This window comes from Mesocricetus auratus, unplaced genomic scaffold, assembly GCF_017639785.1.
Source record: "Mesocricetus auratus isolate SY011 unplaced genomic scaffold, BCM_Maur_2.0 Super-Scaffold_100019, whole genome shotgun sequence".
NCBI classification, from domain to species: domain Eukaryota; kingdom Metazoa; phylum Chordata; class Mammalia; order Rodentia; family Cricetidae; genus Mesocricetus; species Mesocricetus auratus.
In genome coordinates, this window is record NW_024429200.1 from 35,334,658 (window position 1) to 35,356,960 (window position 22,303).

At 39.4% G+C, this 22,303-nt stretch overlaps 1 protein-coding gene across 1 annotated transcript; it reads left to right on the forward strand.

Moving 5' to 3' along the window:
- The first annotated feature begins 11,917 nt into the window (after positions 1 to 11,917).
- Positions 11,918 to 17,741, forward strand: Tfpi2 (tissue factor pathway inhibitor 2). The gene is made up of 5 exons (XM_013122667.3): positions 11,918 to 12,118; positions 12,329 to 12,511; positions 14,627 to 14,806; positions 16,370 to 16,540; positions 16,895 to 17,741. The coding sequence occupies exons 1-5, from the start codon at positions 12,031 to 12,033 to the stop codon at positions 16,960 to 16,962; spliced, it is 690 nt and encodes a 229-aa protein (XP_012978121.1). The 5' UTR covers positions 11,918 to 12,030; the 3' UTR covers positions 16,963 to 17,741.
- The last annotated feature ends 4,562 nt before the right edge of the window (positions 17,742 to 22,303 follow it).

Below are 22,303 nucleotides of genomic sequence, written 5' to 3' on the forward strand. Positions count from 1 at the left end.
AATTGAACTATGAGCTACCAGAAATCTCCTGATATTAAAAATATGAAGGGAACTGTTTTCTAGACATAGCAGAGCAGTTGCACAAATGAACTCGCTGTGATTGTGATAGCAGGCCTAAGACCTGAGCTAACTCCCAGCCAAAATCCCAGAATGCATGAGGAAAATCTTCCCAATAGCTGTGGAGCTAATGGCACTTGATAGCTGCTGAGTAGGAGAGCCAGTTTTCTTTAATGATTTGATCCCTGTAGGATAACCACACTCCAGAAGCAAGTCCACCCTCAAGATCAATAGAGTAATTCAAACAGACTCTGGGGGATGATGTCGGGAAGCAACTTCAAGTCGGGTGGGTTAAGGAGGAGATGGTGGGGTACGTGGGGGAGGGGTGAAGAATTAGATCGAGTAACTTTGTTGTTGTCGTTCTTGTGGGACTCCTAAACAGTGACAATGGGTGTCTTATACTCTTTTGCCTGCTTTCGGGACCCTTTTCATCCAACTCTGGCTGAAAGAAAGGTTTGTGCCTAGTTTTGAAAAGTCTGTGCTTTTCTGAGGGAAAACAGAAGGGTGCATCTGGGAGGAGAGAAAGGAAGGGAAACTGCGGTTGACAGGTAATGTGTGATAAAAGAATAAATGTTTTTTAAAAGGTAAAAAAGAAGAGTGAGTGAACAAATCAAAATACATTGTACGAAATTCTCAGAGTTAGCAAAAATATTAAAGATGCTAAGATACAGCAAATTAAACCCTATGAGCCCCACTAATGTATCAGATGTCTTACAAACTTAAAATAACTTCAACTCTATTTACTGAAGCTAGAGACCCAGATTTGGGTTAAACCCACTCATTCAAACTGTACAAAGAAATCAGTTTCTATTTTGTTTAAGATGTAATTCATTAATTTTAATTATATGTAGGTATGTTTTGTAGGAAGCCCACCAGAGATGACCATTCAGATACAGTATATAGCCAAATGAAAGTCTGTTCCAGCTGACCGGAATCACTCTCAAGTGTTCGGAAATCTAGGTATGTTCCCAGGGTTTTCAAAGACAAAAACGGAATCTAACAGCTCACTGGGTAGCCACATGGGCCTATGCTAAATCAGGTAGTATTAACAGAAGGTAAGATAAGCTGTTACCTGGAGAGGGTTCTGCACAAACTGGCATTTCAAACAAAGGTTGAGCCAAGTTAGCTAGGACGTCCTGATCTTTGGTTCCTAGAATAGTTTGGTAATTTTCCATGGGATTCTCCACCAAGGAGATCAAACCCTAGAGAAACCTGAAATGGCCTCAGCAAGCACCTAAGATAGAGGAACCCTGTCACAGAACGGTGTGACAATGTGTGTGTCTGCTCATGCGTATGTCTAGGTGCAGGTGCCCTCAGATCGGAACATCAGATGCCCTGCAGCTGGAGTTGCAGAAGGTTGTGAGTTCCTGATATTGGTTCTTGGAACTGAATTCAGTTCCTCTGGAAGAGCGCACGTCCTTTCTAAGCACCAAACTGAGCCATCTCTCCAGCCAAGACACCAATTTCTAATAATAACAACACTCCTGGTGTTCTATACCTTAAGAGTTAGTGTTTCTTGATTAAATAAGTATTTAAGTTGTCCTATAGTTCAATTGGCCAGGATTTTAAAATGTAACTAAACAATACTCATATCTTACGAAGAGAAAAAAAGTAGACAATACCATGGTAATGTTGTCTGGTATCTCATTTTCCTTTCTACAAAGAATTAAAGAACAAAATGTAATTATGTCTATGAGGTCTATAAAATTCAGACTTTTATTAGGTTTAATCTTTTGTTTATATCAATTTTATTAATAAAGTTTGGTATGTAAAAATCTTATTAATTTTTAACTGCATTGCCATTTTAAATTCTTCTGTGGTTTTCCATTTACTTTCTCAAACTAAAAATCTGGTATGATACATATGTAGTAAATGAAATCAGCACTCACAAATAACAATTATAAAACAATCTGGATATCAAAGGCAAATCTTTTATAAGTATAGAGATACACATTCCATATGAAATTATAGATATAAAATCATATTGGAGTAAAACTCTAAAAGATAACTGATATGTTTAAATACTCCAAATATAAAAAAATAAACTAAGCTAAATTTTAGTGTTCAAATAATTATAGAGAGTAAATATATAGAAAGTTTTAAAACAATGTAATTTGATTGGATAAGTTATTGGTTTCCCTCATCTATTACTCTCACTTTGTTAGGCCAGACAGTATTCTTGATAATCTTAATTTTAGATCAACTTAATGTTATAGTAACTACAAAAGAATAAACTACAGCAAAGCAAACTTGGATTATAGTGGCTTGTAGATGTTTTCATCCAATTGGAATTTTCCTCTTCAAGATATTTACTAGCTCTCCTTCTCTCCTCCCCTTTGCTGCCAACTACTCAGCCTTACCTACATCAGACCCTAGGAGTGAGCCTTCCTAATACCAGGGGCAGTTAATATGTTGACCCCGTGTGCACAAAATGTGATACTTGGCCAGCATGGAGAGCTGTGATCCAGAGTTCTGAAAAACCCCAGAGCTTATACTGACCTTTCTGCAATGATTAGTAACTGACTAGGATGGTGGTGAGTGTAGAGAGGTTGGAATGTTGCAGGGATGGCTATCTTTAGCTCCCTGTATAGCCATTCCTTGCTCACCTCTGTATCTAATCCTACATCTTTGTGATTAACAGACAGAGCATGATGGAATATATTATTTTAACAGACCACCAGGTCCCACAAAGTGAAAGGCTAAGCATGCCATCAGACAGTACCTGAAGTTGAAATCTGAGATTAATCTACCTACCTGCTGTTTTCACAAATGCATTCCTTGACTTACATCTTTGGTTCTGTTACTATAAACACCTCATGAAACTACTGTCACTTTGGAAAATAAATGAACCTGAATTTGTGTTCCTGGGCTATGACAATTAACATTTGTCCTCAGAATATAATATCTCTTATCCTCTTTTAGGTGAGAGATGTAATTTTGCACCAATATGGGCATCTGAGAGAAGATCATCCCAGAACAAGTCAAAGAACGTACAAAGTGAGTGACTCTGAAGAGTCCAGTGAATACAGAAGAACAGAGTATGCATAGTCAACACACATTTAGGTCTTGTAGGCTACTCTAAAGGCTTGTTTTACTCTGAGTGAGCTGGGGAACATGGGAATGTTTTCAATCCCAGGGCACCATTATCTGCCATATTTTTAGCAGAGTCCCTCTGACACCTATGTAGGATCTACTATAGGTTCAAGGGCAAATGCAGGGAAACAAATGCAGTAACTGAGGTGAAACAGAGTGCTGACTGAACCTAGACAGGAGTGGAGGTGAAGGCAAGAAAAGGGATTCTAAGAACACTTTCCAGACAGATTTAATGGGATGTGTTGACAGACTTGATGCTGAATAAAACAGAAAAAGTCCAGAAGTAGTCTGAGGATTTGGGCTTGACCAACAGTAAGAAGAAGTTTTTGAGATCAAAAACGTTGAGATCAAGAAATGAGAAGGGAATATTAAGTCTGTTTCAGTAAACACTGTCAGGATGGAAGCTTGGAACAAGCCATGAGGAGGGATGAGAATACCCAAAATAAAGAGAAGAAAATAAAAGATTAAACCTAAGCACCTTTTAGTAGGGAGATAAGATGAAATGAATGTGAAGGGTGAATTTGTTTTCTCAAGGAAAAAAATGAGATGCTATTAGCCAAAACAGTTTGTTCCTTTACTGTTTTCCTGCCCCACCCCTGCCAAAAAATTCACATGCAGTAACTGGTATTAGCATGTGTGCTCTTGTTGTGGGATATTTGTACACTGTGGGGAGACATGTTGCTGTGGTTGGTGAAATAAATACCTAAATAGCCAATCGCTAGACATGAGGCATAGGCAGGACTTCCAGGCAGAGAGGGAGAACTCTGAGAAGAAGAAAGGCAGATTACACCAGCAGGACACCAGTGACACTCTGAAGAAGTCAGACATGTGGTATGGAGCAGAGGCAACCGAGCCCATGTGACAGAACAAAGATTAATAGAAACAGGTTAATTAGAGTTATAAAACCTACTTGGGGCTGGGCGTTGGTGACGTACACCTTTAATCCCAGCACTCAGAAGGCAGAGGCAGGCAGATCTCTGTGAGTTTGAGGCCAGCCTGGTCTACAGAGAAAATTCCAAGACAGCCAGAGCTGTTACACAAAGAAACCCTGTCTCAAAAAAACAAACGAACAAACAAACAAGCAAAAAATAACTGATGTGGCATCTGGCTATAAAAGACACTAGCAAATCCAAATGTGACTCTGAAGTAGGAGTACCAGAACTACTGACTGTTGGTTTTTTAAAACATTTCATTCATTCATTGAGAGTTAATATATTTTGATTATATTCTTTCTCCTCTCTCAGCTTCTCCCAAATATTGCTCCTCTCTATGCCCCCCAACTTCTTGTTTTCTCTTTAAAAATAAAAACAAAACACACACGCATACTCTCTCTCTCTCTCTCTTTCACACACACACACACACACACACACACACACACAATGGACTTGAATTTATGTTGGCCACCTACTGCTCATAAGGTCTGCCCTGTGTGGTTGAAATACTCAGTGTCACTCAGTTGGAGAAAGCTAATTTTCTCTTTCCCAGAAGCTATCTCCCTTAAACAGGTTCTCTGCTAGAGAAAGGATTCTGTGCCCATTTTCCCTCCCCACCCTAAAGGAATGATGTCCAGCTTGAGCTTGTGTAGCTCTTATTCATTCTGCCACCGTCTCTGTGAGTTCATATGTGCATCTACTCTGTTGTTTCCTTGAATTTAGAATATCCACGGAAGTTGGATAGCAAGTAAGGACTATCCCTTCTTTGTAACTTGTTGGGGGATCTTCCAAGGAAAGGGAGATGGATTATAGTGTTGTAAGAGGTAAGGGGAGAAGTAGAATGGAGGAATAGACACATTAGGGATGTGATGGAGGGAGAAAAGGGAATATAGTGAGGAATAACTAACAATAAAAGCCTTTCGAAAAGCCATATGGAAGCACACTTGGAGACCAGGCCTTAAGAAGCTTCATAGAAGGGCCATTTATTTTTTTATTTTAATGGAGATATATTAATGAATATACATGAATAAAATATAATGAATACACAAAAATAAAACCTCACTTTAGGCCATATACATTTTAAGATGTCTATTGGGCAGCTGAGTGGGGATGTTAACTAGGCAATGTTAATGATCCAAATGATGAATAAAAAGTGTACCCAGTTAAATGTAGACATGCATATTTGTGCTTACTTGCAAAGTTCATAGAAGTTAAAGGGTTCTCTTTGCCATGGCATTGGGTTATCACAACCTTTTCTGCTTAGCCAGAGGAAAGGAACAGGTCCACTGAAAAGTGGGAGGTAACTAAATAGGGAAAGGCAGAAGAATGTGATATGAGAAGAAATGCTAAGAAAAACATTTCAAATATGAGGGAGGATTAACAACTATCAAGCATTAGTGAAAAGTTAGACAAAATAGAAATAGAAATGTACTCGGGTGATATTCTTTACAACTGTTGAGATATTACGTGTACCAAGAAGTTCTGTAAAATGTGACAATACAACTGTTGTCTTTGATAAAAGCATATCATATTCCTTTTCTCCATAATATCCAACTTTATTTGGAAAACAATGCAGTGGGGAAAAACAGGAGATGGGGAAGTGGAGGTAGATGGAACCAGGAATGATTTTAGTAAACTTGGAGGAAATCTGACCAGTGAAATGGAAGTCTAATATGACATGGAGTCACAGATGAACTTTTAGTCTGGCTAGCAGGTATAAGAAGTATAGAATTGGTTTTTGTAAGAATCAGGGGAGCAAACCTTTGAAAGGGCATAAGGGGAAAGGATTTCAAACATCAATCAAAGGGTTGATTTCTAATTGGACCAGAGTATTTCTTCTCTTAAAAAAGTATTTATTTTTGAGATCATGACATAATTACATCATTTTCCACTTCCCTTCCTTCCTTTGAAAGCCTCCTATATAACCCTCCTTGATCTCTTTCAAATCCATGACCTCTCTTTTCATTAACTGCTGTTGCATAAAAATATGAAAATGCATATATATTCCTAAGTACACAAAGACAACCTGTTTGGTCTGTAAGGTTACTGTATGTATGTATGTATGTCCTGAAAGCTGATCATTTGGTATTGGATAATCATAAGGTGTGTTCTTTCCTGGAGAAACATGAGCTGTATAAGGACAACAACAATCGACATACTAACATGGATGTGGGAAGGCTGATGTCCTCAACTCTACCCAGAAAAGTACAGTTCTTCTTTTGTAAAGGAAGAGAGACAGGATAGTTAGGAGATTTCTTGGACAACAGGAACATCTCCTTCCCTGCTAGTGCAATACAAGTGGTACAGGCTACTATTCTCAACTCTTTCCAATGCAAAAGTTCTTTCAACTCAGTTTCTCCCTTAGCTAATGAATCATAGGAGAGGTGTATTAACACCTGGGAAGTGCAAATTCCATCAACTGTCTCCCCGTCACACAGATGGTAGATTATCTCTCATGTGTTAAGATACAAAATCTTTTCCACATAAAGCTAAAACAAACAGATACTTAGAAGGTATATAGCCTTTGTAATTAATACATTGCTAACACAGACATTGTCAAAATTATAAAGGTGACAATATATTTGCTAGCAAAGGTGTCTACATTTGAAAGGTCAAGGTCTATTGCTTTGTGCTAAATATAACCCTGAAAATGAGGACTTTAGTGATTAGCTCTCTTAATCCTCTAATCTGATTATCAGTTTGGGCAGATGTTCCTCTAGAGCATTATGGCAATATGTTTACTGTGTTGCTATCTGTTTGCTCTCAAATGAATTGTGAACTCCATGGTTGGTTAAAAGACAAATCTAAGAGCTATTCTGGTACTGAACTGTAGCTATGAATACATGTCCTACAGGTTGAGCATCCCTAATCCTAAAATCCCAAAAGCAAAATACTCCCAAATATGAAATTTTCCGAGCAGTGATTGCCGTTCACCTGTGTGGAAAATACCATACTTGACCTCTCCACACGTATTTCAATAACCTTTAAAAGGATGGCTCAATGCATGTGACATTCAGAAGAGCAGTCACAAAGGTCACACAATACGTTTTGATCTGCATGTTTTCTAACTTTTTACTCTGTGTTTGATTATATTACATTTGTCCTCCTCATGGGTGGATCATTATTCTTCATGTCTCATTTTCATACTTGTCCTTGCTTTTCTGACAGTTCTTTCTTAATTAAACATATTCCTCTCCTTTGTCCAAGAAGCAAAAGTTGGCATGACTTAAACTCAGTCTTGAAAACACTTTTATGTGGTTTCAACTAAGTAAATTTAGAAATAAAATCTCTCTCTGTCTCTCTCTCTCTCTCACACACACACACACACACACACACACACACACACACTCATATATATGCACACACACCGGATGAAAATGCAAGTACATTAAAACATTGTATAAAATTACCTTCTGTATATTCATGTGCGTTACATATGAAAAAATTAAATTTGAGCTTATATTTGAGTCCAGTCCTCAAGACAGTATATGTACCCAGATAAAGCACCCAAAACAACCAGCAAAATCAGCTTGCTGATGAGAAAACCTGGAATATATTATATTTGTAAGCTTTTATTGAGAGTACTTTACTGGACTGGCTTGTGTAGGTTCATCTCTGTGCACTGCTATGCTGTAGAATCTCCACAGTGCTTCTGTTTCCTCATCTCAAATGACTGGGACACAGTTTGGTACATTGTAAACACTTGACCATATTATTTGTATTCAGTGAATGTAAGAATGACCACAATTGGAGATACATTATATACTCCTTTATCTCTTGCTCTTGTGAGAAGGCAGGAATGATAAACATTAGTCATGGGTGGATCCATGGTATATTATATTCTCAAATGTACTTGCTGTCTCACGGGGGGGGGGCGAGTGGCATGAAGGGGTTGGGGTGTGCGTTAGAGAAACTATGTTCCTGACTCACTGGGAAAATACCTATTTGTATTTAACCAAGCCTTCCTGTCTCTCATCTCTCAGAGGAGATTGTCTGCCTTCCTCAGCAGATGTGTATAAACTCCTCCCTGCTTCTTGCTGAACTGACTTCAAATCTTCTTTTGACAGTTTTCACTGACAGGCAGAAAGACCTCCCTGTTTCTTAATTAACTCCTTAAAATGATGTCATAGCATGTGGCCCACGTCACATAGCTCAACTAATTCCAGTCATTCGCTGGTGACCGGGACATTTTTGTCTGACAAAGACAGACCAGTTGCCTCAGTTCCAGCTCTTTCTGGAAGTTCTCAGTCAACTACAAGGCCTGTTGGGCTGTTAGAGGACAGGACTTTGTGCAAAAAAACTGCAAACTGCAGATGTCAATACCATCCAGGTTTCCTCCAGATTCAATTGTCATGGCCAAGGTGGATGTGAAAGAAATCAGGAGCAAGGGTCTTCTATTCCTAAGGGCTCAGGACTTCTCCAGAGCTTTTGTATTTAATCTTAGTATTTCATGACCCACAGCAAGCTCAGGCCTGGAAGTTGGAAAGAATACAGGTCTGTGATGGGGGCACATTAAATTTTAATCTCAGCTCTAGAATCAACCATAGTTTATGAAAGTGACCAGGTATTTTTAGAATCCTATGTCTCAGTTTATGCCTGTATAAAACCAACATACTTCTATGATAGTGAAATCATGAGAACCCTGGTGACACATATTTACAGGATTCTAAACTTTTTGAGTGTCTCTTTAGCCTCAGCCACCATGACTGTCACTTGCTATAGTAAGAATGAGTCAATTAGGAAGACATTTTGCCAGTTGTCTCAAAGCTTTCCACTTCCTGTTGACTTTGGACGAAGGAACAGTTTTTGTCAGGTTTGTGGAAACCTTTTGACCTAGATACTGCTTTAAGGACAAGGACGTGACATTCCACATGGCTGTGGACGTCACTTTTCTCCTCCTGCATCTCCCAAAGTATTAGTTCTGTAAAGTCAGAGTACCCCCAGACATTTAAATTCCCTTTACGTTGGAAGATAACTTTCTCGTGGATTTGAAACACACACGTGTTCTTCAGTTTTAAGGCATGAATTCCTCCCTGACGACCTGACTTGCAACTATCCCTCTTGTTCAACTTTCGCTCCTCAGTCAATGGTCCCAGCAACCTTCAGGATGCATCCCATTTAGCACAGAAATGGAGAAAGAAACTAGCACACCTAGAGCATCTCTACCCTGTGCCTAAGGATGCTGCACCACAAAAAAGAGGCTTCTTCAGTCCCGATTCTACCCCCATCCCATTGCTCTGAGGCTACTGACTGAATGCTACCCTTCCTCAGCTGAAAAGTTTGCTCCCTTGGAATCACTGCAAGGTGATGTCTAATCGGTGTGACTCCTTTTATGAAAAGTTGTGCCCTCTGAGCTGAGCCTACTGAGAGCACTGATGAGAAGAAGGCCATAACTGTCAGTCTCACAAGGCCAGTCCCTACTGCTGTTTCCTGACTCAGGCTAACATGCCCTGTGAAAGTAGTATGCCAAGGCTGTTAATGGGAACCTGACTAAGTGTAACATGGGCAGGTCTCTCTGATGGTTTAGACCCTTTCTATCTAACAGGCATCACACATCTTGACACAGCCACCTGTACCTTTCTTATTGAAAAAGCAACTGAGACTCAAAGAGTTTTTTAGAGAACAAGAAATAAAATCTAGATCTCTGCTATCACCAACACAGCATCCAACTTCCAAAGAACACAAAATAGCTGCCCCAATTCAAAAGGCTCAGTTTATATAGCGGCGACAGCCGACTAAAGCCGGTCCACTACCAGAGAATAAGGGGAAGAAATGACAGTCATCAGCACTGAAGAAAAACTCTCATTCAGTCTTGCCTTTGACATTTATTGTAGTCCATTTTAGATATGTATTTCATTGTATTCCGGAAGGGAATACTTAAATTTGAAGTTAACTTTCCTTCAGAACATTACCCTGGTGAAATATTCCCTGAATTCCCCTCTTCTGATAGTATGTGGGATGCACTAGGCGGGACTAATCCTAGTCTCCCAAGAATGTGGGAGCACGTTGATTGTACTCCAGAACCTGTTGGCTGTCTCAGGGATTTATGTGTGCTGGCTCACACTGGCTCACAGATCATGTTCACCTCTACCCGACTCTTCATTCCTCTGGTGGCTTGAAACTGGTCACCAACACAGCATGGAAGTCAGTAAGTGAGACAACAAACCCCACTTTCATTCTTTTAATTTCTCTCCCACCCAGCTGGTAAGGTTAAGCATTTATTTATCTTGCTAGTTCTGACTATTGTCATCTGGTAACACCGATAGCACTTTCAGAGCAGACTAGTCTTCTTAAGAATGTGACTCTCCTCTTTGACATCAAGGCAATTGAAAATAGGACAAGTTATAATGTACAAAATATCCCAGAATATTGACCTATTGTGAACCACGGTACTGTAGTTTTGAGAATTTTCCAGACTTGATAGAGATCTTTTTTAAACTCCTCCTAGAATCTTCAGGAAAAATCAAGAATTTATTAGATAATGTCAGATAAAACAAGAGAAAATGGGGCAGAAGGAAAGATATATTTTCAAGAGAGTCCTTTAAAAGTTTTCCTCAAATTTCCCTTTTAATCTTGTGTAAACTTTCAATATTGGTATTTGTTGTATAAACAAACCATCAGCTGTAGCCTATTATATCTAAAGAATAGTGGACTTTATTATCTGTGCTGATTAGGGGTATGTGGGAAGGGGTTGACCAAAGCTTCAACATCAGCAGTGTGTAAACCAGTGTAACCACCATCTTGGAAAATGGTGTGGCAGTATCGAATACTTCTGTACATAAGATTATTGAAAACCACATCTCCCCACAAAGTATCTTCATTCATTGGCACAAACTAGAAACTTCATGGTATTTGTATGTTAGATTTGTAAGTTGAACTACTGATAACACAGCTACATATATCACAAAAAAAGTAGTTGAGAAGAAACACAAACAGTAAGGTAAGTGCAACAACAAAGGCTTTTAGCCTCAGCATTTAGGAGGTAGCAGAGTAAGGGGGATCAGGCCCATGCTGACATTCATCCTTTACTACATAGCCAATTGGGAGTCAATCTGGCCTACTTTAGATCCTGTTTCAAAAAGCAATAAACAAATAGTGACAAGAAAAAAAAAGCATAAAAGTAAAGGCTTCTTTTTTACAATCTCACAGATTTGAAATTTAGGAACGAACAAAACTTATCTAAGGGCACAAAAATCAAAGGAGTAGCTACCCTTGCCTTGGCTCAGACTTTGGAAGCTCAGGAGCTTCCAAAGAAAAGAACCTTTGGGAACAATGAAAACTCCAACTCTTCAACAATGAGGAGATGGTTGCAGAAGGATTAAAAAAAATCCAAGGTCATCCTTGACTACATAGTGACTTGACCAGACTGGGATCCATGGAACTGTATCAAAAGAAAAGAAAATGCATTGTGATTCTTGACTTGGGTGGTAATTTCTCACGGAACACATTCCGTCAGTCCCTCCTCTACTGAGTACCATCCGGTTGGATTCCATGTATAGAAAGAGATTACCATCTTGGAGTCCATGGTGATGAACCAGCTTGGGTAAGAACAATGGGTCTGTCTTTCCTTCAGTCCTCTTTAAATGCGCTTTGGGATTGAGGTTTCTTTGAGGCAAAGGTGCAAATTGGCATATTGAGCAATCCTTGGTGGGTCATTTCCCTCTGGCTAGCCAGTTTCCCATTACTGACACACAGGCATTCCTCGGGTATCTCCCTTGGCTGCAGGCGAAAGTTTGGAAGTTAGGTTCAACTTCTCAACTCCCGGGAAATTCCTCTTGGGACACGATGAGCGCGGGGGCGGGATGGGCCATTGCCTCAGACATGAATCAGCTACACTTTTGTGCTCCGCCCAGTCGGGGGTCGAGGGATGGTCGTCGCCTGCTTAAAGGCGCTTAAAGGCCGCTCCTCTGCGAGCGAGGGCGACTAGAGCTCTCCTCCACCAGGCACTATGGACCCTGCTACGCCCCTGCCGCTGTGGCTTCTGCCTCTGCTTCTGGTGGGCTCCGCTCGCGGTCTCGCTTCAGCATTCGCCCAAGGTATCGGCCCAGGATCCCTCTTACCCCTTTTCTCCCACCGCCCAGGGACTGGCTATCTCGCTAGGCTGTCCCCAGGTCCCTGCCTCTGCCAAGGGAAGTCGTGCATAGCTGGGGCAGAAACTTCTGCTGATGACTCTGGAACCAGACCTTGCAGTCGCTGTCAGGAATCAAATCTGACCATCTGTCCTGTTATTATCCTTCTGATTACAGGGAGTAATTTAGAGATCTGCCTCTTGCCCTTGGAGAAGGGACCTTGTCGGGCCCTCATCCCCAGGTTCTACTATGATAGGAACAAGCAGACATGCCGAGAATTCAAGTACGGAGGCTGCCTGGGCAACGCAAACAATTTCCACAGTCAGAAACTCTGTGAACACACTTGCGGAAATATCGAGAGTAAGTGTTCTGGGGTGCATCCCACTCAGCTAGTGTCTGCTCCAAGGGGAGGGTCAGAGCTCAGCTCATTTTCCAGGTCTAGTTGAGTCCATTAACTTTTATCCTAAAGTTTCCAAATTGCTAAACAAACTCCATTGGCTCCTCCCCCACCCCACTCCCGTTTGTTATTAGTTTTTTGAGAATTTCAGAAAATGTGTTCACCTCCTTTCTTCTCGCCATGCCCCCTTTCCTACCCACCCAACTTTGTGCTCCCCTAACTCCTACAGAGTTCATGCTGTCCCCGTATACTCTTGGATGTGTGACCTTCACTGCTTTTAAAGAAAACTGACTTTGCCCCAACATCAACTCCCTTGTTAGGGGTGGGACTTTGTGCCCACCTCCCAAATCTACAGCTACAAACAGAGTTCGGCTCACTACCAGATTCCGTTGCAATGGAGTGTCTGCATGAACTTTGGGAAGGGTGAATGAACCCATCTTGGGCTATCATAAACACAACGGGAGGACTTGAATATGCTTCTGTATCTATTATTAGTTTCAGAAATCCGGTCTTTGAGACCCCTGCATCCTCCTGTCAGTTACCCTTCAATATGGAATATTTTGATTGGTTATTACTTTTGAAATATGATTTCACTCGTTATAATAATTTTACTTTCCTTACCAGATTCTTGGGTTAGTGTACCAGGATAGCTAAGCACAATGAGTTTGTTCTCTTTTACTTTGTCGTTTTATAATTATATCTATTAAGGATGATACAGGCTTTGGCCACCAGTGTACTTAAGCCGGGAAGAAATGTGTATTGATGTGAAAAACTTTGATGCAGAAATGACCAGAGATCAGTCTTTCTGTTGAACTTGAAAGCCATGTTACTGCTGAGTCAGCCTCATACAGTGTCTAAAAGCTTACCTTCTGATGAATGGACAGACTTTTGGAATTTACTCTTCTAGTATGAAATAAGGTTATCGTCCCCCAGTAGTCCTGGAAATTATGGTAAAGTTTTGAGTGCAGAACTTAGAAAGCTGTTTTGATTTTTTTTGTCACCTTATGAATTTCTTAGGGTAGCATACAAAACAGTGGGCTCATCCATACGTATATGCCGTGAAACTTTACGTCCTGTCCCCAGCCCCCGTTTTTTTCTGGTGGTCCTTTCTTTCCCAAATAGTCAAACCCTCGGCTCTCCCAGCACTCTGTACACTTCTTTGCCCCTCCCCCACTTCTAGCCTCCTTCCCTGCCTCCCTTGCCGGCCTTTCCACTTCCATCACATAAGCTCCAACCCAGATTCTGCACGTGAGGGGAAATATGTGTGGCTTCTATGTCAGTTTCACTCATTTCTCTGAAAACATCATGACTTCGTCATGATTTGCATTCGAAAAACATTCCCGTGTACATTCAACTACATTTATTTAAAGACTCAGATGTTGTTGAACACCTGGGATGTCTCTGTTCTTTAGTTGTTATGAAGAGTACAGGAAGAATCATACATATGAAAATATGTCTGTGGTGTGTACACCCAGGGCTCTTTAGATACACACTTGAGTGTGATAGCGTTGGGTCACATAACACTACTATTTCTGTTTGGAGAAACCACACACACACATACACCACCACTGACTACCATAGTGCCTATACCAGTTTACATTCTTAGCAGCAGTGAATAAGGGGTCATTCTTCCTGCCCCAACTCCTTATAGCTCTTGTTTGTTTTCTTGATATTAGCCAAGGAAGAATGTTGTGGGAGGTATATTTATGCACTGTGTGAGGGTGTATTGCTGAGACTGGTACAATAAAAAGCTGAATGGCCAATATCTAGGCAGGAGTTATAGGTGGCCTTTCCTGGGACAGAAAGGACTTTGGGAAGAAGGGTGGAGTCATCAGCCTGAGAGAGGGAAAGCAGGAGATGGAAGGTGAAAGAGAGGTTGCCATATAACAGAATGTAGATTAATATAAATGGATTAATTTAAGTTATAAGAGCTAGTTGAGACAAAGTCTAAGCTAAAAGGCCAAGCTTTTATAATTGATAAGAAGTCTCCATGTCATTATTTGGGATTCCCAGCAGAAAAGAAACTTACAAAACACTTCTCTGAGTAACATGTTTTATTACCTCTCCCTTTCCCCTAGAAGTTCCTATGGTTTGTCGGTTAGAACTCCAAACGTATCCATGTGGTAAACCCAACGTGCAGTATTTCTTCAACCTGAATACCATGACATGTGAAGCCCTTCAGCCTGATCTGTGTAGCACAACTCTGAACATATTCCCTGATGAAGAGACTTGTAAGAAATTCTGTGAACCAAGGAAATGTGAGTGCTTTTATGGGAAAAATCAATAATTTGGTCTGAAATTACATGGTTTGTATGCGGGGCTACACAGTTATGTGATATTGCATGGGCATGTGTGTGTGTGTATTTGTGTGTGTGTGTGTGTGTGTGTGCTTGTGTGCGTTTGTCACCAATCAAACCTAGACTGTGTCCGTGTTCACAACTACTGCCCTGAAGGAAACATTATGTCCTTATATTTCCATGTGCGGGCACAAGCTGAAGGTTAGTAATGAGGTGCAAAATTCTCAAGGCTGGACTGTGACAAAGCCATGTTGCTACCTTTTCTCTTGTGTCTGGAGAACATCTATTGCCCATCTCTAATTAGAACATCTGAAATGTAAAAAACTTCACAAGTAGAAATGTACATACCTTACCTCAACTGATGAGGAACAGTCAAAAAGCAGGCACACTAATAGTATTGCATTATTGTCTTCAAATCCTGTACGGAAAGTGGGTGTGAAACACAATGAAATTCTTCCTTAGACCAGCATCCCAAGACGCTATCTGCATGTCTCATTATGAACGGGTCGATGTTCCAAAAATCAAGAAACCCTGAAATATGAATCACTTCTGGTCCCAAGTATTTTTCAGATTAGGGATATTCATACTGTATTGTCCGTATCTTCAATTTATACATAAAAGTTCCTGGAAGACACCTAATGGGTAGAAGGGGAGAACAAGGGTGGGATACAATGCTTTTTTCTCATATTTTCATGTATATATCTATGTATGAAGAGGGAACAGGGACTCTCTGAGAGAAGTAAATGGAGAGTAGTAGTGTTGGTGCTGACAACGATACATGAAATGTCATAAGCTTAGGAGCCAGTTTTTGTATCAACTAACGTAACTGATAACAATTTAATAGACACTAATAAATACCAAGACTTCAGAAATGTATGGAGGTAGTTTTGTGTATGAGACAGTAGACATTGTAGGATTAAGACTGGTTAAACTTCTGTATACTTTAATAATTACAAATTATCTCAGAATGTTCTGTTCTTTCCTTTCCCCATTTCTTCAACCACATCCACCAGATATAGCAGAGGCACATAGATCTTAAAAAGTTAAATCTTGAAGTCTTCTTTGGCAGGCTGTGGCAGGCCTCTGTGGCTGTACTGTGTTGAACATACAGAATTAAATATTGAATGTGTGTAAATATTCCAGTGATTGTTACCAGCCTAAGAAAGTTTGCCAAAGTATGCCATGTATTTCTTTTTACATAAAAAGGTAAAAGACAGCCTTAGAAAGAATTATTTCAGCTTATGAAATTGAAAAGGATGGGTATGGGGAGTGTTAATGGGGAAAGGTGTGTATACATACTGCATATATATGAACATTAAATTTTTAACTTAATAAGAGATAGAGAGATCAAAATGAAGCCGGTAACCTCCCCTGTAACCTGAGACACAACTTTCTTGACTGGTACAGGTTTTTTTGGATTCAGAATGAGGCCTGTTAGGGATTTTCTTCAGCTAGCCCACTAACCATCACCATCTCTTAGTTTGGCATTACTTCATTTCTAATTTCTTTTTCTTTTTCACAAAGTTCCATCATTTTGCTCCAGTCCAAAAGATGAAGGCCTTTGTGCTGCCAATGTGACACGCTATTATTATAATTCAAGAAACAAGGCCTGTGAAACCTTCACCTACACTGGCTGTGGTGGGAATGAAAATAACTTTTATTACCTGGATGATTGCGACCGTGCTTGCATTAAAGGTAGTAAAGCTCTTCCTACTCAGTCATCAAGCAAAGGTATTGAATAATTCAAAAGGAAAATTGTATTTTTCTGTACCCATTTTCTAGTGCCAAATGGTGACTTCTAGACTAATGCTACAAAAACAGTACTTGAGTTCTGATTTGGTTTGTCAGAGACACATACTGGCTAGCCAAAGCAGACAGTAGTCATGGCCTCCCGGTTTCAAGTGTAGACCATTAGAAACTGGAAGCCCAATGACTTTATAATCAGGATAGATGAAGTGAGGGAGGATAGTAAGCATTCTGGGAGAACTGATTGAAAATGAGTGACAGACTGAAGCCATATGATGTTAATTGTCACTTTATTGTCTTTAGGCTCAAAGAAGTCAAAGAAAAGGAAGACGGGAAGTGGTTTCAGAATCAGAAGAAAGCCCAGACACTGAGAACCATGTTTCTAAGCATTCTTACACTTGAGGAGGCAAATCATTAGTCATTTGCTCATATGATTTTACTGATGTGCTACTTTTGTTAGCCTGTGTACTTTTATTCATAACAAACAGCTTTCCAAATGTGAAATACACTTTTTATTGTACTACTCAAATGTTTAAGTGACTGAATCCTTTCAGTTATCAAATATAAATGTGAACATGATTCACCAAATTCTTGGGGTGGTTAGCCCTACCTTCAGAAGACAGTGGTTGCTAAAGTTACATAAGACAATATAATTGTGGAGTTTTAACGTATATGAGAATCAACAATAATAGCAAAAATATTTCTTTGCAAACTTCAATGTTTGGATTATATTTTAGGCTACAAGAGACAAGTTACTGATTTATGAACACTTTAAACAATCAGTCTAATATTATTACTTATACCTTGTCAAGTGTACTTCCATTCCAACCTTGTCATATTACAATATGATTATGAAGGGCAGTTATTTCAAACTTATAATTATTATTGGATGTATTAAAAATGTGGGTGAACTTATGAAAACATAAACATTTTCCTAGAAAAAATCATTACATATGCAATTATATGACTGTTTATTTTTCCATACCTGACAAGCTACCTATCTTTTTGACAATGTGTGTTGGATTATTTCCTCAGACAAAATGTTTTAGAGAACAATGACATTACCAGATCCTGTGTACCTGTAAGATGCATGTATGATTTGGTAACTTGAATTTCACAAATAAATTATTTGTAAAAGTTGTTATTATAAGAAGACAGTGTTTTTCCTTCCTAGTAAAAGGAAAATTATAAACTGTATTATGTCTTTTAGTAAATTTAACATTTAAAAGTAACTCTTTAGTGAAATTGCAAGATCATTCACTCTTTTCCTGAGACAGTACTTATCTGAAAACTTATCACACATATTTTGAAAACAAGGGTGTGCTTGAGAAGACTGACTGATGCAGAAAACGGAAACAAACTAGAAATATGAATAAGACTGGCTGGGTAAGTGACACGTGCGACTGGAGCAGGGTGTCTGTTTGTGCAAATATTCAGGCACAAGAACAACAGTGAGGAAACAGGGACTAGACAACAAGAACGAACACTCACATTCTCAGGCACTGTGGGAGATACTGGCATATTGAAAATTATTTTACAGGGTTGTTTTGGCTATCCTGGATCTTTTGTTTTTCCATATAAAGTTGAGAATTATTCTTGCAAGGTCTGTGAAGAATTGTGCTGGGATTTTAATCGGGATTGCATTGAATCTGTAGATTGCTTTTGGCAAGATTGCCATTTTTAGTACATTGATCCTACCTATCCAAGAGCATGGGAGATCTTTCCATTTTCTGGTATCTTCTTTAATTTCTTTCTTTAAAGACTTGAAGTTCTTGTTATACAGGTCTTTCACTTGTTTGATTACCATTACCCCAAGGTATTTTATGTTGTTTGTGGCTATTGTAAAGGGTGATGTTTCTTTGATTTCTTTCTTAGCCCTTTTATCGTCTGTATATAGTAGGGCTACTGATTTTTTTTAGTTGATCTTGTATCCTGCTACTTTGCTGAAGGTGTTTACCAGTTGTAGGAGTTCCCTGGTAGAGTTCTTTGAGTCACTCATGTAAACTATCATATCATCTGCAAATAGTGAAAGTTTGACTTCTTCTATTCCAATTTGTATCCCGTTGATCTCCTTTTGTTGTCTTACTGCTCTAGCTAGACCCTCAAGTATAATATTGAAGAGGTATGGAGAGAGTGGACAGACTTGTCTTCCTGATTTTAGAGGAATTGCTTTGAGTTTCTCTCTATTTAGTTTGATGTTGGCTGTTGATTTACTGTATACAGCTTTTTATTATGTTTAGGTATGTTCCTGTTATCCCTGATCTCTCCAAGACCTTTATCATGAAGGGGTGTTGGATTTTGTCAAAGACTTTTACAGCTTATAGTGAGATGATCATGTGATTTTTCTTTCTCAGTTTGTTTATATGATGGATTACATTGATGGATTTTCGTATGTTGAACCATCCCTGCATCCCTGGGATGAAGCTTACTTCATGGAGGATATTTTTTCTGATGTGTTCTTGGATTTGATTGCCAGTATTTTATTGAGTTTTTTCATCAATGTTCATGAGGGATATTTGTCTGTAGTTCTCTTACTTAGTTGTGTCTTTGTGTGGCTTGTATACCAAGGTTATTGAAGCTTCATAAAAAGAGCTTAGCAATGATCCTCCTGCTTCTATTGTGCAGAATACTTTGAGCAGAATTGGTATAAGCTGTTCTTCGAATTTCTGGTAGAATTCTTCACTAAAACCATCTGGCCCTAGGCTTTTATTGATTGTGAGACTTTGTGACTGCTTCTGTTTCATTAGGGTTTATAGGCCCTTTTAAATTGCTTATCTGTTCTTGATTTAATTTTGGTAAGTAATATCTATCCAGAAAATTGTTCATTTCCTTTAGATTTTCAAATTTGGTACATTCACACAATGGATTACTACTCAGTGGAAAAAACAATGGAATCTTGAAATTTGCAGTAACATGGATGGAACTAGAAGAAACCAAACTGAGCGAGGTTATCCAGTCACAAAAAAGAAAAACATGGTATGTTCTTACTCATATATGGATTTTAGACATAGAACAAAGGATTACCAGCCTACAATCTGAACTGCCAATGAAGCTAGTAAGCAAGAAGGACCCTAAGAAAGACATACATGGTTCCCCAGAGAAGGGGAAAGGTACCAGATCTCCTGAGCTAATTGGGAGCATGGAGGGAGGGGAAAAGTAGTTATGAGAAAGAGAAGAGGAGACGAGAACATGAGAGAGCAGGAAGATCGATGTCAGCTTGGAGGTCTAGTTAATCAATGGGGCCTCTGGTAGTGAGTGGATCAGTATTTATCCCTAGCATACAAATGGACTTTGGGAGCCCATTCCACATAGAGGGATACTTTCTCAGCCTAGACACACTGGGTAGGGTCTAGGCCTTGCTCCAAATGATATGACAGACTTTGAAGATCCCCATGGAAGACCTCTCCCTCCCTGGGGAGCAGAAAGGGGATGTGATAGGGGGCTGGTGGAGGTCAGGGGAGGAAGGGAGGGAGAGGGAACTGGAAATGACATGTAAAACAAGCTTGTTTTAATTTAAATTAATAAAAGGAAAAAATTATTATCTAAAACAGGATGGAGGCTTCAATGAGTTAATGGATATGAGACACATTTTAGGTAAAGCATCCACCTGTAGTTCTTACTTTGGAACAGGTTATATTTAACATAAGTTAAAACAAGTTAAAGGTAAGAAATTAGGTGATTTTTGAACACTGAAAAAAATGTAGCCAAGAATCCAGGCTACTGCTGAACAGTAAATAAATATAAAAAGATACAGTCTTAGTTTTAGTGGCTTTCAGAACCAATACATGACCATAAATCTTTGGCAGTATACAACCCAAGGGTCTAAAAACTCTAAAGAAATCAGAGGAAGTATTGAAATGTTCTCTGACTATGATTAGTTAAAGGAAAATTTATGGTACTATATATTCAATAAAATTGGAGACTTAGAGTTGTGACTTTTACTTTCATGAGAAAAAATATGTAGAAGCATACATTTTAAAAATTAAATATAAATCTTATAAATCTTTTCCCCCTTTTTTTCTTTTATTCTCTCATATATTACATCCTCGCCACAGTTTCCCCTCCCTTCACTCTTCCCAGCCCTCTCCCCTCTTCCTCAGTTCTACTCTTTTCCTATTTCCTTTTTAAAAAATAAGCAGACCTCTGGGGAATATCAACCAAACAGCATAAAAAGCTACAATAAGACTGGGCACAAACCCTCATATCATGACTGGACAAGGCAATTTAGTAGGAAGAAATGGCCCAAGAGCAGGCAAAAATGTCAGAGGTAGCCCCCACTCCCACTGTTAGAATTTCCATAAAAAGCACCCAGCTACACAACCATAATGCATAGGCAGGGGTCCTAGCTCAGACCCATACAGAGTCTATGATAGTTGATTCAGCCTCTGTGATCTCCTCTGAGACTTGTTTAGTTGATTCTGTGGGTCATATTCTCCTGGTGTCTTTGACTTACGGCTCATAAGATTCCATCCCTACCTCTGTGGGGTCCCCTGAACACCATGTAGTATTTGGCTGTGCCTCTACATCTGCCCCGATCAGTTCCTGGATGACACCTCTCTGATGATAATTGGGGCAGACACTGATCCTATGAGTATAGCAGAATACCATTAGAATCATTTCATTGACCTATCCAGCTTCTTGCACCTGGTTATCCAGGCAGTGTCAGTAAACTTCCTCTGTGGCTTGGGCCTCAAGTTGGACCAGTCATTAGCTGGCCACCTCCACAAGCTCTAAGACACCATTATCTCAACATATCTTTCTCAGTACTCTCTCCATCCCACCTGGCTCCTTCTGTTCCCATCCCTACCTGCCCCCAAGTTTGAATTAGAAATATTATTTATGAACACAGACTTCATGTTTTTAAATATGCATGCTATTTCCCATCTTCCACTAAAACTCCTTAAAGCAAGGACAAGTGACAAGTAGCACTGAGCACACTTCTTATATTGTGTTATCCTAATAGTATACTATATTAAAAGGAATTAGCACTCTTAGGAGAAATCCCCGAACCCAAGTATGGCACAAGAATGATTTAGAGGAACCTGAGCCATATTGTTCTAAATTTCAAGGAAGGAATCAAACAGTGATGAATTTTGTTAGGAAAACAAGAGAGTAATGTTAAGTAGCTCACACTGACATCAAAGAAGATAATATGAGCATCAAAGAAAATAAGGACCTGGATACATAAACATATATAAATGTATATATATGGACATCTAGAGCACACACACACATGCACCTGTACAAATGTGCACATATAGCTACATACAAACGCATACACACACACACATATACACACAAGAAAAAAATAAGGCCTCTGGCTAAGATGGTAGAACTTGTAATCAGATTTCTATATTGAAAGGAAATATTGGAAGTCGATGTGCAAGTTATCAGAAGTCAGAAGAAGTGTTCAACCAAATCCGGTACTGTAAGAAGCACCCTGGTTTCACCAGTAGGTCTTATTTAAAAAAGTATTGGGGGGGGGCAAGGAAATACAACCTGTACCTTAGCAACAAGTAAAAGCAGCAAGCCATTAAAGTTTTATTCGAGTAAAGGCTGTGTTTGTAACTCTTCAGCAGTTATACAGAATGGAGATAACAAAGGAGTTGTTCATGCTTTGGGGTTCTAGACTGAGTAATGCAGAGCCTTTAGGAATTCTGGGAGCTCCTTGATTCTCCATAAGGAACCTAATGTACTTGCTGCTGTTACCAG

Coding starts and splice junctions, on each gene's coding strand:
- Tfpi2 (XM_013122667.3), top strand. CDS start 12,031: ATGGACCCTGCTACGCCCCTGCCGCTGTGGCTTCTGCCTCTGCTTCTG. Junction 12,119..12,328: donor CGCTTCAGCATTCGCCCAAG/GTATCGGCCCAG, acceptor TTCTGATTACAG/GGAGTAATTTAGAGATCTGC. Junction 12,512..14,626: donor CACTTGCGGAAATATCGAGA/GTAAGTGTTCTG, acceptor CCTTTCCCCTAG/AAGTTCCTATGGTTTGTCGG.